The sequence below is a fragment of the Adiantum capillus-veneris genome, chromosome 25 (genome assembly GCF_014529385.1).
Source record: "Adiantum capillus-veneris isolate H3 chromosome 25, ASM1452938v2, whole genome shotgun sequence".
Taxonomy (NCBI): Eukaryota; Viridiplantae; Streptophyta; class Polypodiopsida; order Polypodiales; family Pteridaceae; genus Adiantum; species Adiantum capillus-veneris.
Window position 1 is genome coordinate 10,243,022 of NC_140955.1, and position 17,509 is coordinate 10,260,530.

General features: G+C 45.4%; 1 protein-coding gene across 1 annotated transcript in view; it reads left to right on the forward strand.

Annotated features, from left to right (window-relative positions):
- LOC147424409 (proteasome activator subunit 4-like) overlaps window positions 1–17,509 on the forward strand; it is a 239,300-nt gene that overhangs the window by 197,970 nt on the left and 23,821 nt on the right. The window contains exon 24 of the mRNA XM_086499516.1: window positions 8,704–8,746. Coding sequence (XP_086355642.1) covers window positions 8,704–8,746 — 43 coding nt within the window. The remainder of the gene's footprint in view (window positions 1–8,703; window positions 8,747–17,509) is intronic.

Consider the following 17,509-nt stretch of genomic DNA (forward strand, 5'->3'; position numbering starts at 1 on the left):
CGTATGTGGAGGTATGGGTGATGAGGTTGATGGACTTCTAACAGGTTCCAAGGGTCGTCTTCTGTTGTAGTACTTCAGAGGACTCAGGAGTGCGCTTTGACGCTCGACTGACCGCCTTGTATGGGTCATGCAGTGACCACCAAACCAACCAAGCTTTGGGCAAGAAAACCTTGAACTGGCTAAAGACTGGTCTAGACTCTACTAGACCAGGCAAGTGACTAGACCAGGCTGGACCAGGGACGAGGAGGACTAGACCAGGGTCTAGACCAGGGAGGACGAGGAGGACTAGACCAGGGTCGAGGAGGTCTAGACCAGAGACGAGGGCAGGTTGGACCAGAGCGAGAGATGACTAGGGCGAGAGACGACTAGACCAATTGGACCAGGCGAGAGGAGAACAGTGCAAGGCAAGGTCGGCGAAGCTAGGCGAAGCTGGATAGACCCAACTAGCTTCAAGATTTGCACCTCATAGAGTGAGATTTCAGTTGAGGTCCCACCGTGATCGCCAAAATGAGAGCACTTGTAGCGCGGATAATGTGTCGTGCTCTCTACAGTGGGTAGCCCTCAGTGCAATGTGCGTGGCAATCTCACTCAAACAGACTGAATCTCCCTCAAACAGACTGAACAGGAAGGAAACAATAGACGTCATCAGAGCTCGCAAAGACACAACAGCAGACTAGAACATATGACTCGACTATCTCAAAGACTGATACAGACTCTGGCGTGGCAACAGACTCAGCTCCAGCCCCGGACTCACAGGTACAATGGGGGTGTCGAGGCTCAATTGTGGCTTCTTGTGAAGCCGCTTGCTCTTCGACGCGAGAAATCCTTTCGCATAGGTTCCTCTTTCCATTCCTCCATCTTTCGAAGAAAAGTGGCATCCATGTCTTTCTTCCACTCCTTCACTCAGCCTCAAGTGTTAATATCCGCTCCGCTTGATGGTGATCTGTTGGGGTATAAAGCCCAATGTGGTCGCCCAAGTAAGTGGGCGGGCCGCCAGGTATGTACACATATTCTTTTGTAAAAACCTAATAAGAACTCACTATGCTCTACACATTACAGTAGAGCGAGTTCACCATATCGTCGTGCTCTTCTTCTCGCGCTCTCTCGCGTCGCACTTCCGCTCGTACTCCTTCAATTGGTATCAAAGCTCAGATCGAGGCTCGGGGCAGCATTTGCAGGTAGCCAGAGTCACCTGCTCAGATTGGAGTGAGATTCGACAGGCGAAGACACGGCCCCAAAATTTTGTGGGAGAATCCGAAGGGCTTGGTGTTCTCAGAATTTCATTTTGAGGTCATCTCGGCCACCGTTCGGCTTCGACAAAGATCTGCTCAGTCCATTTTCAACTACGTGGTCTCGGCGGGTGCAGATCCGACTCTGCAATTTTGGGGTTTCGGCCTACGACTGCAAGTGCTGAGGATATCTGCACTTCCAGAGTGTTGATTTGTGGCTATCTACACAACGAAGGACGGCTTACAGTTCTTGGAGGCGTCACATACGACACGGGCGCACCTACACACAGACTGTAGGCGACATCAACTAGTTCATCAGGTAGCTTGTGTTTGCTGCGTGATATTCCAGATTTCATCCTGACATTGCAGGTACTTCCACATGGAATGTATTGTCAGAGATGATGTATGTCTGTTGAGGGTTTACTAGCTGTGAGTCACGCAGCAAACAACCGTCGCAGCGGTTATAGCATACAGTGGGAAATTTGTGGATGTATGACTTTGTGGGAAGTCTATGTACTGTCAGATTTATTGCAGCCTTTGTGAGGGTCGAGTGAGGTTTTATTGAGCTGGGGGATTCTCGAATGTTGAGATCCTTTCGGTGATACAGGTCTTGGAGCGATCCCTCGAGCACCCTTAGATAGGCAGCTAGGATGTATTGACTGTGAGTTACAGTTGGGATTGCATCTTTGCTTTACTGCCGTTGAGGCATTGTCGCAGTCTATGCTTACAGGACAGTGACAGGACAGTGAGAGAGAGTACAGGTGCAGGACAGGTTTACCCACAGCTTACAGTGTTAGAGAGACAGTGGTTTTTTGGGCTGTTTTTTGGTCTGTTTTTAGTACACCAGAGCCATTTTACAAAGGAGACTGCCGAAATTTTTGCAGAATCTGAAGCTTTCTTGGTTCATTTAACAGGTTGATATTGGTTCAGAGGTCAGTTTACAGGAGAAACTCTGCCGAATTTTTCCCAGGAAAGTACACTACTGTGAAGCGTAGCTATGGCTGGATCACAGGACACTGCTCTTTACAATATCAAGAAGCTGGATGGAACCAATTTCTCATTGTGGAAGAAGCAAATTTGGCATGTGTTGGTACAAAAGAAGCAGATAAAACCTATAAAGCTCAAGGGGATAAAACCACAAGATATGGACGAAGATGAATGGAGCGAAATGGATGAATTGGCACTTTCTACCATTATGCTGACTTTGGCAAAAAGCGTTTACTTCAATGTAGCAGACGAGATGTCGGCTTATCAAGCATGGACAAAGCTGAGTGATCTTTATGAGAAGCAAAGTGCAGCTTCACAGGTATACTGGGTTAAGAAGCTTGTTGACTTGAAGATAAAAGAAGGGACACCTATGTCCAATCATCTGAATGAATTCAACACCATCTACAGTCAGTTGTCAGCTCAAGGTGTCAAGTTTGATGAACTTGTTAGAGCTATGTTCCTATTGATCACATTGCCGGAAAGTTGGGACACTTTTCGCACAGCTTTGAGTAATTCTGCACCTCCAGATGGTTTGACCATAGCAGGTGTAGAAGGCAGTCTGCTTACTGAAGAAACCAACAGAAAGACAATGGACAAAGGCAAAGGAACAGCCTTAGTTGTCAGGGGAAGGACCAAAGAAAAGTACAAAGGTGGAAAGAGGGATCAGTCTCGTAGCAAGTCCCGCAGTGCTAAAGGCAAGAGTGACATAGAATGCTACCATTGTGGCAAGAAGGGTCACATGAAAAGAGACTGTAGAGAATGGAAAGCAGAAAAAGGCAAAGAGAAAGCAGAAGACCACGGTGAGAAGAACAAGTCCTCAGTGAAGATTCAAGAAATAAATGTGACAAACACTGTTGCAGAGGATGACAGTCTAGTGTCAGGAGATATCTACTTCTTGAAAAATACAATGGACTCAGCTCTTCTTACAGCATCTGATGGAAATGCACTGAGTGACTGGATTATAGACTCAGGGGCATCACTTCATGTGTCTCCAAACAAGGAGTGGTTTACCTCTTATGTGACCACTAAAGATCATGTTCGGCTAGGCAATGGGCAAACATGTGAGATCTTAAGTGTTGGAGATGTTCAATTAAAGTTTCAGAATGGCTCTTCTTTCACGTTGAAGAATGTGAGACATGTTCCCGCAATTACAAAGAGCTTGATCAGCTCAGGTTTACTTGATGATGCTGGCTACGTCACCACTTTTGGACAGAACATGTGGAAGATATCCAAGGGTTCTATGACTGTAGCACATGGAGTAAAGTCTGGAGGACTTTACATGATTTATGTATCAAATGTCTCTAAAAATGTAATCAATGTAACCGAGCAGCCGAACGTTTCTTTGTGGCATAGCCGGTTAGGACATATGTCCAAGAAGGGAATGGAAATCTTGTCTCGTTCTGGTTATTTGCTTGGCTTGTCATTTAATGATTTTGAATTGTGTGAACATTGTCTGTATGGTAAGCAAACACAGCAGCCACATAAGCATAGAAGTAGTAGAAGAGATACACAATTGGCACTTGTTCATAGTGATTTGTGTGGACCTATGCCTAACCTATCTCTAGGGGGAGCTTCTTACTTTATGACATTTATAGATGATTACTCGAGGAAAGTATGGGTTTACTTTCTAAAGCACAAGGATGAAGCGTTCAGTGTTTTCAAAACGTTTGTGACACTTGTGGAGAATCAGAGTGGCAAGAAGCTTAAATGCTTACGCACTGACAATGGTGGAGAGTATGTTTCAAAGGCCTTTCAGGACTTTTGTGAGTCAAAAGGTATAAAACGTGAACTTACTGCTCCTTACAATCCTCCTCAAAATGGTGTTGCTGAGAGGATGAATAGGACCATACAAGAGAAGGTCAGAAGTATGTTGTCTAATGCACAACTGCCAAATGGGTTTTGGGTTGAAGCTGTATCAACAGCGGTTATCTTATAAATAGATCTCCTAGCAAGGTTTTGCAGAAGGATTCAGTGGCAGAGATGGTATGGTCAGGCAAAATGCCCTCATACAAGCATCTCAGAGTCTTTGGCTGTGAAGCATATACTCATGTTCCAAAGGAATTTAGGAACAAACTTGAGCCAAAGAGTAGAAAGTGTATCTTTCTAGGCTATGGTAATTCTGGTGAGGTGGGGTATAGACTTTGGGATCCCGAATCCAGAAAGGTTATCCGTACCAATGATGTTCACTTTAATGAAGCCAAATATCATTCTAAACCAGAGAGGGTTGAGGAGATTAGAAGAGTTGTCTTCCAAGAAGATGGACCTGCACGTGCAAGACAAAATGTCAGGGCTCAAGAGGAGCAAGGACAGGATAGAGTGGAACCACAGGTTGTGGTTGGGCCTGAGCCACCTATTGTGCGTAGATCTGGACGTATCACGCGACCTCCTGATAGGTTTGTTCCATCTATGAACTATGTCATGTTGACTGATTGCAATGAGCCTTCATGTTACAAGGAAGCAGTGCAAATGAAGGACTCCGGGAATTGGCAATTGGCCATGCAGTCAGAGATGACAGCTCTGCATAAAAACCAGACATGGAAGCTAGTTAAATTACCACAGGGCAAAAAGGCTCTACCTTGTAAATGGGTTTACAGGTATAAGATCACCGCTCATGATAGTCAGCCAAAGTACAAAGCAAGGCTTGTTGCCAAGGGCTTTAAGCAGGAACAAGGCATTGACTTTGATGAAGTCTTCTCTCCGGTGGTCAAGATGACTACATTGAGATGCTTTCTTGCATTGGTTGCCATATTAGATTTGGTGTTGCACCAAATGGATGTCAAGACAGCGTTCTTGCATGGTGATTTAGATGTGGAAATTTACATGCAGCAGCCAGAAGGGTTTGTTGAGAAAGGCAAGGAAGATTTGGTATGCCAGTTGTTAAAGAGTCTTTATGGCTTAAAACAATCACCGAGGACATGGTACCATAAATTCCACAAGTTTATGCTTTCTCAAGGCTACAAACGTAGTGAGTTCGATCAGTGTCTATATACAAAGAAGGCTAAGGATGGTAGTTGGCTGATCCTTATTTTGTATGTGGATGACATGTTGATTGTTGGCAAGCACTTGGAAGAAATTTCAGCTTTGAAGTCAAAGATGGCAAAATCGTTCGACATGAAAGACATGGGTGAGGCCAATCATATACGTGGTATGCGCATTGAGAGAGACAGATCAAAGAAGTTGATTTGGTTATCTCAAACAGAGTATATTGACAAGGTTTTGCAACGTTTCAATATGGAGAAGGGAAAGGCATTGAGTGTTCCATTGCCACCATATGTGAAACTTAGCAAACAAGATTGTCCTGTGTCTGAGGAAGAACAGGCTGAAATGGATAAGATTCCATATGCGTCTGCAGTGGGTAGTTTGATGTATGCAATGATTGCTACTCGCCCAGACATTGCATTTGCAGTGGGAGTAGTAAATCGATACATGTCAAACCCAGGCAAGAAACATTGGGAGGCAGTGAAAGGAATATTGAGATACCTGAAAGCTACAAAGAGTATGTGCATATGCTATGGGAGTCAGGAGCTAAGTGTAAAGGGTTTTACAGACTCAGATTATGTAGGTGACTTAGACAACCGAAGGTCTACGTCATGGTATGTCTTTACATTGGCTGGTCGAGCAGTATCATGGCGTTCTAGATTACAAGATTGTGTTACTCAGTCTACTACAGAGGCTGAATATGTTGCAGCATCAGAGGCATGCAAAGAATCAATTTGGCTTAATCGACTAGTAACAGATTTGGGAATCAAAGAAGAGATGCCTGTGTTATATTGTGATAGTCAAAGTGCTATACAATTGGCTCGCAATCCAGTTTATCACTCAAAGACAAAGCATGTGGATGTGAAGTATCATTTCATCAGGGAAATGCTCGAGGATAAGCAACTTCAGCTTGTCAAAGTTCACACCACAGAAAATCCTGTTGATCTACTTACAAAAGGACTTCCCTCAGAGAGCTTTGCGCATTTTCGCAAGTAGCTAGGTGTAGGGTAGTACATCACTTCTCTACATCTCTTGTATATTAGCTTGTATAGTAGCTTCTCTCACACTTAAAGTCCAATGTGGTCGCCCAGGTAAGTGGGCGGGCCGCCAAGTATGTACACATATTCTTTTGTAAAAACCTAATAAGAACTCACTATGCTCTACACATTACAGTAGAGCGAGTTCACCATATCGTCGTGCTCTTCTTCTCGCACTCTCTCTCGCGTCGCACTCCCGCTCGTACTCCTTCATGATCGAGAACTACATGTTGATAGGGGGGCGGGTTTTAGCCATTGGGGAGGCCATGTGAAAGGTGTCAATGGGTAGCCCAATGGAAGGAGACCATGGCGTGGAAGCAGGAGGCAACTCGAAGGGGGGGGGGGGGGGGGAATAGGCACGAGGGGCTGCGTGTGCCGCAAGGGGGGGTGGGCACGTGCACACACACAGAGAAATGAAATGAAATGATATATTAACATCTTCAAAGGGCCAAAATGACCTATGAGACCAAGCTGTTACAACATAGTGAATCTGATACCATGTCCGGAATCAAGAAGAAGAAGATTTGAAACAAAAATACAACTGATGTGCCAGCTACTACAAAAGGTGCCCAGTACAATAAGGGGGGGATATGGTAGAGATCCATCCTCATCTGCACTCTCGACATCAAGAAAGTATGGCTCGAATCCTCTGCTGTAGTCTCCGTCGATAGTGTGTAGCCCCTCTCCTCAATCGCGGTCGTCTAGATCTCCCTAGCTCCAATGCTCGGTCTATGAGAGTGCGAGTAGTGGTAGTATGAGTGCTAGTATGAGTGTGGGCAGAGCTCTGCAATGGTGGTTGCTCCTCTGGCTGTCCAATATCTAGTGTAAAGAAATCTGTAATTTGTCTCTGGGACTGTCTCTCTCCAGCTCTCCTCATTAAAGTGTCTCTATGCTTGTTAACTCAAGTAGATACAGTCCAAGACATCTCTGATCCTCATAACTCATGACCCTAGATAGAGGCCCAAAACCCTCTCTAAGTAGACAATGAAAACGGCCTTGTATCTCATAGTACACTGTGCAATGACGTATGTAATGTAACTTTGTCTCTGGCTCTAGATGACATAAGCGGCATGAGAGAGAGAGAGAGAGAGAGAGAGAGAGAGAGAGAGAGAGAGAGAGAGACATGAAAATGAAATGAAATGTTATATTAAACGTCTTCAAAAGGCCAAAATGACCTATGAGACCAAACTGATACAACCTTGGTGGATCTAATACAATGTTTGGGTACAAAAATAAAATGAAGTAAAGTGAAAAACTAAAATCTCAAGTTCTAGCTAAAACTGTGTAGGAGGGGTGAAAGTAGTGACTAGGGGCTAATACAACACAATGTGGGTGTGCGTGTGGGAATATAATGGGTGAGAGATAATACAAAGGCTGATACAAGATGAACAGGATGTACAATCCTTAAAAGAGCTAAATCATAGGAGATACATCATCGGTCGTTGGAGGATCCCATCAATCTCCTCCATGGTCAATAGTCTGACCGGGCGTCGTGCATGTCGGGCCAAAGTTATCCAAATCCTCTAATGCAGCCTCCGTCTTCAAAAGGCAAAAATGACGTAGGAGACAAAAAGGTTACATCCATGTGTGACTCTAGTACAATGTCTGGGGAACGTAAAAATAAAAATAAAACTAAAAATTAAAAAAATTAAAATGATCAGGTACATAGAGTGGGTAGGTATGTAAGCCTAATCTACATCCTAGATTATCAATGACATCATCATCAGGATCACATAATACATCATTTCAAAACATATGGAGAGGGGTACAATCACATCAGAGCTAATGAGATTTACATGGAGAAAGTATACAATGGTCATCAGCCCATGAACACCCTTATGGGCCTAATGCCCTGTACATATATATATATCCGATGTAGACCCCGTCTACAATTTGATAATCCTCGCATCCTCGGGCATCGGGAATGGCCTAGCTGGATGGCTCGATCAAGAAGGATGCCCCAATGAGGGTGTGACTGGGTAACCTGTGGTGGGCCATCCTGAGTAGTCCCACCGTAAAAAGTAGTGATTTGCCTTTGTATGGATCTTGTATGTAAGGTCCTTTGTTCCAATTCTTGCAAGGTGAGGGTCGACATCTATTACGGAGGAGTTAAGAGGCTACACTGCAGCCCCTTAAGAGGAATGTCCATGATCCATTAGTTATCTCCTCCTTATATGGCTCCTGAGTTGTGTGTGAATACTGAGATTGTACATTTAGAACTTTTCATTTCTTATTCTTGTTGTGTATTTGCAAACTCAGTTTGTGCTGTTGTTTCTTTTGCATTAGCTTTTGATTCTGCAAATATTTTCGAACTTTCAAACGAGTTTAACGTAACTTGATTTCTTTTTTGACGTCTTTTATGGAGTATAAAACGAACACTTTCTTGTTGTGGAAATCCATATTTCTAAGGACTTCAAGATTTGATACATATTCTTACTGTGTCTCTTTCATCTTTTCTTATTGATTACCAGTGGGCATCATGGAAGTATCAAAGCTCAGAATGCAATCAATGAGGTACACTCTTCCAATAGGTTTTTGCTTGGATTATTCACTATTGGGCACTTAGTGGGGATGTTGTAGTGTTTAGTGAATACTATGCATGATGGAGCTGATGGTTATGTTGCCTTGTGGTTGACTACCATGAGTCTATACCTTGTACATTCCTTTAAGGGTGAATGTGGGCTTATCCTCGATTCATCTGGATATATTTAACAGTCTTTGTCATAAGTTTTTTGGAATATGCTTCAGGTATTTGACAAAAAAGATCATGATAAGGATTGTTGCATTTGATGTTGGAAAGAAGAAAGAAAGAATCCAAGATGACTAATGAGACCAATTAGATATGTCTGTTTAGTACATTTCACCTCCGTACGGTCCAACGGAATTTTTTTATAAAAAAAAGCAATCACTGGACTTGGTAAAGACTTTAAAAGTAACGACTCCCAAAGCTCTTTGGTGTACGAAAAAAGCACACTTGCTATTTGCAGTGTAGAGAGAAGAAAGAGAACAACAGAGAAGGAATTAGGGATGTAGAGTGCTTAGCCTATAGTTATGCACAACCATGGTGATGCTATAATAAGGACCCTACCCTTGTCACAAGTGACGAGAGACAAGGAATTGTTTTTCATTCTTCATCTTGATCAACAACGTTGAGCTCTTGTTGTCAATAGATAAATCTACTAGACAGTCTTGAGAGCCCGGAGTGACAACATCAAGTGGGAGGCATGCATAAAACAATATTTTAGAGAAGGTGTAACCTTAGAGCGGACCATGTGCCAACTAGAGAGAGAGAGAGAGAGAAATGAAATGAAATGAAATGTTATATTAACGTCTTCAAAAGGCCAAAGTGACCTATGAGACTAGAAAGTTACAATGCGGTGTATCTGATACAAAGTCAGATTAACAAAATAAATTAAACTAGGATAACAAAATATAAATACTACGGAATCCTAAACTAAGCTGACAGGAGTGAAAGGTGAAAGGCGTGAAATGTGTGAACTACGCAGTACAATGTGAAGACAATATGGGAGGGGAGTAGAGATCCATCTTCAAAGAGATCCATCTTCATCTGCACTCTGGACGACGAATAAGTATGGCTCGAATCCTTTGTTGTAGCCTCCTTCGAAAGTGTGTAGCTCCTCTTCTCCATCGGGGTCGTCTAGATCTCCCTAGCTCCAATGCTCGGTCTATGAGAATGCCAGTAGTGCGGGTAGACCTCTCCACTGTTGGCTGCTCCTTTGTCTGTTCTTCTGGGTGTACAATATCTAGTGTAAAGAAATATGTGATCTGTCTCTGGGGTTGTCTCTCTTCAGCTCTCCTCTGTAAAGTTTCTCTATGCCTGTGTAACTCAAGTAGATATAGCCCAAGACATCTTTGATCCTCATTAACTCATGACCCTAGATAAAGGCCCAAAACCTTCTCTAAATAGACAATGAAAATGGCCTCATATCTCATAGTACATTGTGCAATGACATATGTGATGTACCTCTGTCTCTGGCTCTAGATAGCATAAGCGGCATATCATGCTATCTGCTGGTGTCCCACTGAATCTTCCAGTCTCAATCTCTAGCTGATGTGAGGACGTGCGTATAGAGAGAGAGAGAGAGAGAGAGAGAGAGAGAGAGAATGAAATGAAATGAAATGTTATATTAACGTCTTCAAAAGGCCAAAATGACCTATGAGACCAGGAAGTTACAATGCGGTGTATCTGATACCAAGTCAGATTAACAAAAGAAATTTTTAAACTACGGATAACAAGATATAAATACTGCGGAATCCTAAACTAAGCGGATAGGTGTCAAAGGCGAAAGGCGTGAAATGTGTGAACTGAGCAATACAATGTGTAGACAATTTGGGAGGGAAGTAGAGATCTATCTTCATAGAGATCCATCTTCATCTGCACTCTGGACGACGAAAAAGTATGGCTTGAATCCTTTGTTGTAGCCTCCTTCGAAACTGTGTAGCTCCTCTTCTCCATCGGGGTCGTCTAGATCTCCCTAGCTCCAATGCTCGGTCTATGAGAATGCCAGCAGTGCGGATAGACCTCTTCACTGTTGGTTGCTCCTCTGTCTGTTCTTCTGGGTGTACAATATCTAGTGTAAAGAAATCTGTGATGCGTCTCTGGGGTTGTCTCTCTTCAGCTCTCCTCAGTAAAGTTTCTCTATGCCTGTGTAGCTCAAGTATATATAGCCCAAGACATCTCTGATCCTCATAACTCATGACCCTAGATAGAGGACCAAAAACTTCTCTGAATAGACAATGAAAACGGCCTCGTATACTGTGCAATGACATATGTAATGTACCTCTGTCTCTGGCTCTAGATGGCATAAGCGGCATATCCTGCTATCTGCTGGTGTCCCTCTGAATCTGCCAGTCTCAATCTCGAGCTGATGTGAGGACGTGCGTATCTGCCCAATGGCACATCGCACACCATGAGAAAGATGCTTGTCCATATAGCTAGGTCGAATCACAAAGCCATCCCCCGTGAGGTGGAGAAAATGCTCTCTATAGAAAGCCATCTTTGTGCCCAACTCCTGTATCGGCTCTATCCATGTCCTCCTCGTGTCCAGCTGGATCAGATCCTGACGAATGAGTCTATTAATCTCTACCCGCGTCAAAGACCTCAAGGGTGCCTGTAGAGAGTATTGAAAAGGAGGCAACCTGTCCATGGTGAAACCATGTGTGTGAAACCATGATGCCATCTGTGCATACCAGCATGATGTATCCCCATGAAGAGCTAATTGTCTGGAGGACTCTAGAGCCACCCTGGCATATCTGTCTCTGGTAGTATCCCACAGATTGTGTATAAAGGAGACTGATCTAGTAAGCGCCTCAATCTCCATAGGGGGGCAGCTAATTCCGCTCGAATGATATCATGCGGTATGGAAGCCTTGGCTCTAATCAGCCGAGAGATCATAGATACCAGGGGCTTCTCCATACGCCTCCAACCCTCCTGGCCTACAGAAGGTCCCCAAACCTGCACCCCATATAACATAGTAGAGGCAACCAAAGTATCAAAGAGCCATAACTTTGTCCTAGGTTCCTGGAACTGGACCTGCGAACACATCCTCGCCATTCCTCCCAGAGCTGCACCAGCTCTAGTTAGTCTAGTCTCTGTTGCTCTTCTCAAGGAAAATCTCAGCCCAGTAAAGACTACCCCCAGGTAAGTGTATGCATTTGTATACTCCACAATCTCCTTACCATATTTGAGAGTAGGTACTGATCTCCTGACCCATTGCGGTGTGGTGTTAAACACCATAACCTTGGTTTTACCTAGGTTTACACACAATCCACTATCCTCTGCAAAACTCCGTAGTGCATCCAACTGTCGTTGCATACCTTCTAGCGAGTCAGATATCAGCACAATATCATCAGCATATAGCAACAATGGGATCCACGTCCCTGCCAGCTGTGCACCTCTGTCACCCTCGCTGTCGATGTAATCAGACACCTCATCAACATACATACCAAATAGAGTAGCAGACAATGGGCAGCCCTGTTTCACTCCAATAGTAGAGTGAACTAAATCAGATACCCCTTCCGGAGTGGGTACATGTCCCATCATTGATCTGTACAAAGCCATAATCCCCCAAATCACCTCTATGAGCACCCCCATCTCCTGTAGTCTGCGCATCAATCGAGCTCTTGGTACCGTGTCAAATGCTTTACGAAAATCCACAAAGCTACAATAGATCCGTCTCCCATGTGCTCTGCCCTCCTCAATGATGGCCTTGAGTGTCAGAATATGATCAAGAGTGGAGAAACCCCTCCCGAAGCCGGCTTGACCCTTTGCTCGTACACCCTCACCCTCTGCCCAATTACTCAAGTGTTGCTCCAGGATAGATGCATACAACCGTGCCAATGTGTGTCCAAGGATAGATGCATACAACCGTGCCAATGTGTGCCTCTTCCTCAAGAATTCCTTCTTCTCTTCCAACGAGAGGAAGCGTAGTATAAGAGCTCTCCCCTTTGAAGACTCTCCCGTGCCATCACTTTTCTTACCTACATGCCTTTGTGTGCAAAGGCTTCTCCATCCCCATCATGGATGTAAGGCTTGTGACCTCTTTCTCCACATTGTTTATGTCCTTGAGACCAGTCACTCTCACATGCAATGCTCGCATCCGCCTTCTTTGTTCCTCTTCGAGAGTCATGTTGATAAGCGGGGGGGCGCTATAGACAAAGAGGGTGGGGGGGGCGATAGACGGGGAGAGGGGGGGGCATCGCGATAGAGAGGGAGCGGGGCGGTCTTCAAACGGCGGGGGCAGAGAGGGAGCGGGGGCAGCAGGGGAGCGCAAGGGGCAGGGGCGGGTAGGGAGCGCGAGGGGCCAGAGCAGAGAGGGAGCGGGGGCAGCAGGGGAGTGCAAGGGGCAGGGGAGCGCGAGGGGCCAGAGAGAGAGAGAGAGCTTTTTTTTCCAGAAAAAGATCCTTCCATTAGTTAATAAAATTGCCCATAGAGCTACCACCACCTCTACTAGAGAGGGCTACATCAACCATAAGGGGAGACTCTCCCAAGAAAACAACAAATGAACAACAAGGATTAAATCAAGAGATGGGAGGAGGGAAAAGCCACACAGGTGGATGGTAGTGCCATCTAGGCTCACCCCAGACCATGGAAGAAGGCCCAGGGCGCCAAAGTCGTAGGAACGCCTCTCTGAGCTCCCGCATGCAGTCGGAGCTGCCCTGAAGTCTCTCGAACTCTCCCCTGAGAGTATGGATCAGCTCCAACCAAAAGTCTTGAACAGTCTCTGTTGGTGGACAAGGGGAGCCTCAAAGATGCGGAAGCAACGGGCCCGCCAAATGAACCAGAGTGTCAAGCTGCATACGAGCTCTCAGCACTCCTCTCTCTCACTACACAACTCTTGTGGAGTAAGCTCTATAGCAAGCTACAATGTAGGTCAACCCCTGTGTATCTTTATCATCCTATTGGTGGCAGATAGCTCGAACTGAAGTGTAGGGCCCGTGAGGGTGGACCAAGCAGCTACCCCCCAAGTGTATTGTCGCATTGTGGAAAGAGCTAGCATCAGCCGAAGGACCCGAAGCCAAACCTACTGTGCCATAGAGTACTCCCACAGACAGTGACGTTGACTTTCCAAAGGATGGTCACAAGCTGCGCATGCTGCCGAAAGGCCACTATGAACTAGCCAGCTCCCCACTGTTGTAGCTCTGTGGGCAACTAGCCATTGGAACAAAGTGACTCGCCGCAGCTGTCTGGAGTCCCACAACCTCGCCCAAAAGGCTTACAGGAACTTAGCCGTGAGACCCTCCTCGTGCCAATAAATTGTTACAGCAAGACAAGCCTCTCTCCATGCTGCCAATATGTGACGTCCCAGTCTATTAGTGTACTGAAAGAAAGGGAACCCTGGGTGGACCCCACTGCACTCGTGCGAGAGGGCAGCTCACCAAAGCCCAGAGCCTCCAATGGTCTGTCTCAAGTGTTGTTGGATCAGGATCTAACCCTCCTCGTGCCAATGAAGTGTTGCAGCAAGACGAGCCTCTCTCCGTGTTGCCAGTATGTGACGCCCCAATCTAATAGTGTACTGAAAGAAAGGGACCCCTGGGTGGTCAGCTGAAGAGAAAGGGTCCCTCCAAAACCACTCTCCAAGATCCCACTGCACTTGGATCGCTGGAAGTTATGTCATCCAAGCCGTGGCTACAGCTTGCTGACATTTCTTCACTCTCTGATTCCTCTGCCACAGCTTTCTTCTTTCGCAACAATTCTTTTTTGTTGCTACCACCTTCTGCTATCTGTTTCTTGCTACCTCCTACCATAGTGAGTATAATTGAAAGAGTTTGTCAGGTACGAGATCCCGACAGTAGAAAGAGGTTGATGTAGGGAGCAATAGATTCTATAGACACGTTTCTGAGTATTCTGGTTTCTGGTACGTTTCTGAGATTTGTGGTACGTTTTTGAGCCAAAGGGAATAAGGCGAGGGGTGGGGTAGAAAGCTAAAGGTAATAAGGCGAGGGGTGGGTAGAAAGCCATCGGAAATAAGGAAGAGGGTGGATAGGTGCGAAGGGCAGAGGGTAGGGGCCAGGTACAGAAAGGTAGAGGCTAGGGGGTGGTAGAGGGTAGGGGCGAGGGAGGGTAGGATAGGGTAGGGTAGGGGTGAGGGAGGGTAGGGTATGGGCGAGGGTAGAGGGTAGGGGCGAGGGGGTGGGTAGAGGGCACGGGCGAGGGAGAGGGTAGAGAGTATGGGCGAGGGGGTGGTTAGAGGGTAGGGGCGAGGGGTGTAGGGTAGAGGGAAGGTTTGAGGGAGAGGGTATGGGCGAGGGGGTGTGTAGAGTGTAGGGGCGAGGAGGGTAGAGAGTATGGGCGAGGGTGGGTAGGGTAGGTGCGAGGGTTTAAGGGGAGGGTAGTTCGAGAATAGGAGGGTAGAGGCGAAGGAAGTAAGGCGAGGGGGTTAGAGTAGGGTAGGGTCGAGGGGGTGAGGGAGAGTAGGGCGCTGGGGTTGAGTAGATCGTAGGGGCGAGAGGTTGGGTAGAGGGATAGGGTCCAGGGAGAGAGTAAGGGCGCAGATAACCGGGAAGAGAAGGACGGAGTGGGCAGATACAAAGAGAAGACAAGTTTAGGTTCGCAAGCAAGTTTTGGAGCACAAAAGTATAGAACTCTAATGGCCCCTTCCTACGGCTAGAATACTAGCTGCACTGCTAATGGGACCAAACGTTTTCTGCTGCTAATGAACCAAGTAAGCTCGTTTCTTCCGTTGCACAAGGCGTCGGGAAGCAATCTGAGACTATCTGTAAGTGATGACTCCTAAGAGAAGATCTCTCTAGAGTTGGGCTCTCATCTCTCTACACTCCTCATCATACCAACTATTATGTGGCATATTCCCAGAATGTCGCCTCCGACCCGGCTGAGTGTGTGGGTATGCCTTTGATGCTGCACCATGCAGTGGGGAGAGAGAGAGAGAGAGAGAGAGAGAGAGAGAGAGAGAGAGAGTTGACACGAACAGATCTTCAAATAGCGCTCGTGTAGCAGGGCTACAGTGTCACTTCACAGGACAGACAGACAGTTGGACAGTTAGTTACAGTTGGTCTGGTTCACACTAGACGGACCCTTTGGGCTGGGGAGTGACACATGGCAGGGTACCGATGGTGGTCTAGTGGACATCGTGGCCAGGTCACCACCACCACTCAGTTTGGAGATAGACTTAGCTGACTGGACATTTATGAGCCGTTGGTGGCTCTTTATGGTTGTACATATGAGTAGTCGTTTTGGGCCAGTTGATTATTTGGTACGTAGTCGTCTAGAGTGAGTCTATGCACAGAGCACATCTTCACCATCCCTGCACATCATGAGCCTCGACACCCCATTGTACCTGTGAGTCCTAGGCTGGAGCTGAGTGTGCTGCCAGGCCAGAGTCTGTATCAGTCTTTGAGATAGTCGAGTCATATGTTCTGGTCTGCTGTTGTGTCTTTGTGAGCTCTGTTGAACTGAGGACCACCCACTGTAGAGAGCACGACACATTATCCGCGCTACAGCTCGCTTTTCAGAGCACGATCGCAAAGAAAGCTATAGCCAAAGTCAACAGCAACAATCTCAGTTCAGACAGCAAGCCACAGCGCCTTATTCAACTTCAAGGTTCTTGTGAAGATCTTCCTCAAATGTTCCTCCACTTGATCGTGGTAAAGAACGTGATTTTTCTCAAGATTGGCATTCCAATACTCAGCAAGGCTCTTCGTCAAATGCATCTTGGACTTGAAAGAAGGATTGTTTATGTACAATTTGTGGTGGTGACCATAGATGGTATCAATGTCCAAAGAGACCACCTCCGTCTTATCTGAAAAGAAATTCCAACGCGGAGACATCATTGAATTCTGAACAACCAGATTCTGCTAAGGATAAAGGAAAATCTGTGATCAATACGATTCGTGTCTCAGAGGATACAACTATTTTTATGAAGCATGCTCGGTGCAATTCTTCAGTTTTGGAGCCTCTCTCAAAGCAAGTTTTGAGTCTTTTTGGAACTCTCATTGGTCGCTCCATTAACATTTTGGTGGACAGTGGATGCTCGAATAATTTCATCAGCACTTCGATAGTTCGACAGCTTGGCTTCAGCTTGGCTTACCAACTCAGAAGACATCTCACTTATATGATGTGAAATTAGCAAATGGATCAATTTTGACTTGTGATGAGACAGTTCAGTTGCACTTCGGTATTCAAAATTATGCGGATCAACTGGATTTCGAAGTTATGCCTCTATCTTATTACGACATTATTCTTGGTCAGCATTGGTTATTCCAATACGATCCAGCAATTAGCTTTCGAAACATACTATCAATTTGTTCAAAATTGGACGTGAATTGATTTTACACGGGCTTTATCATGCGGAACGAGTAATTCAAGGCTCACGTGTACAAGTCAAACAGCATGATACAGTGGATTATGAAGCAAATATGATCTCCGATACAGTTGCAAAAATTATTATTGATGAAGAAGTTTTTCCAAGTGATACTTTGTTACTAGATAGAGCTAAGGACATGGGAATCTGACATAATTAGGTTGACTGCAACAAGAGGTTGATCTTCAAAATTCGTCATGCAATGTAAGATTTTTGGTTCAAAATCTCCAATAATTGTAATATTTGGTGAAGAGGAAATCTTCTCAAGGCATTCTTCAAAGGGGGTAACTTCAACTTTACTAATCATTGCTTCAACTTTACTAATCATTGGAGAGGATTTTGGCTTGAGATTGTAATCAACTTCCAATTATGAATCCCAAAATTCTTCAGAGTCATCTTCAGAAATTGCCACTTCATGACTTGCAATTGGCATATC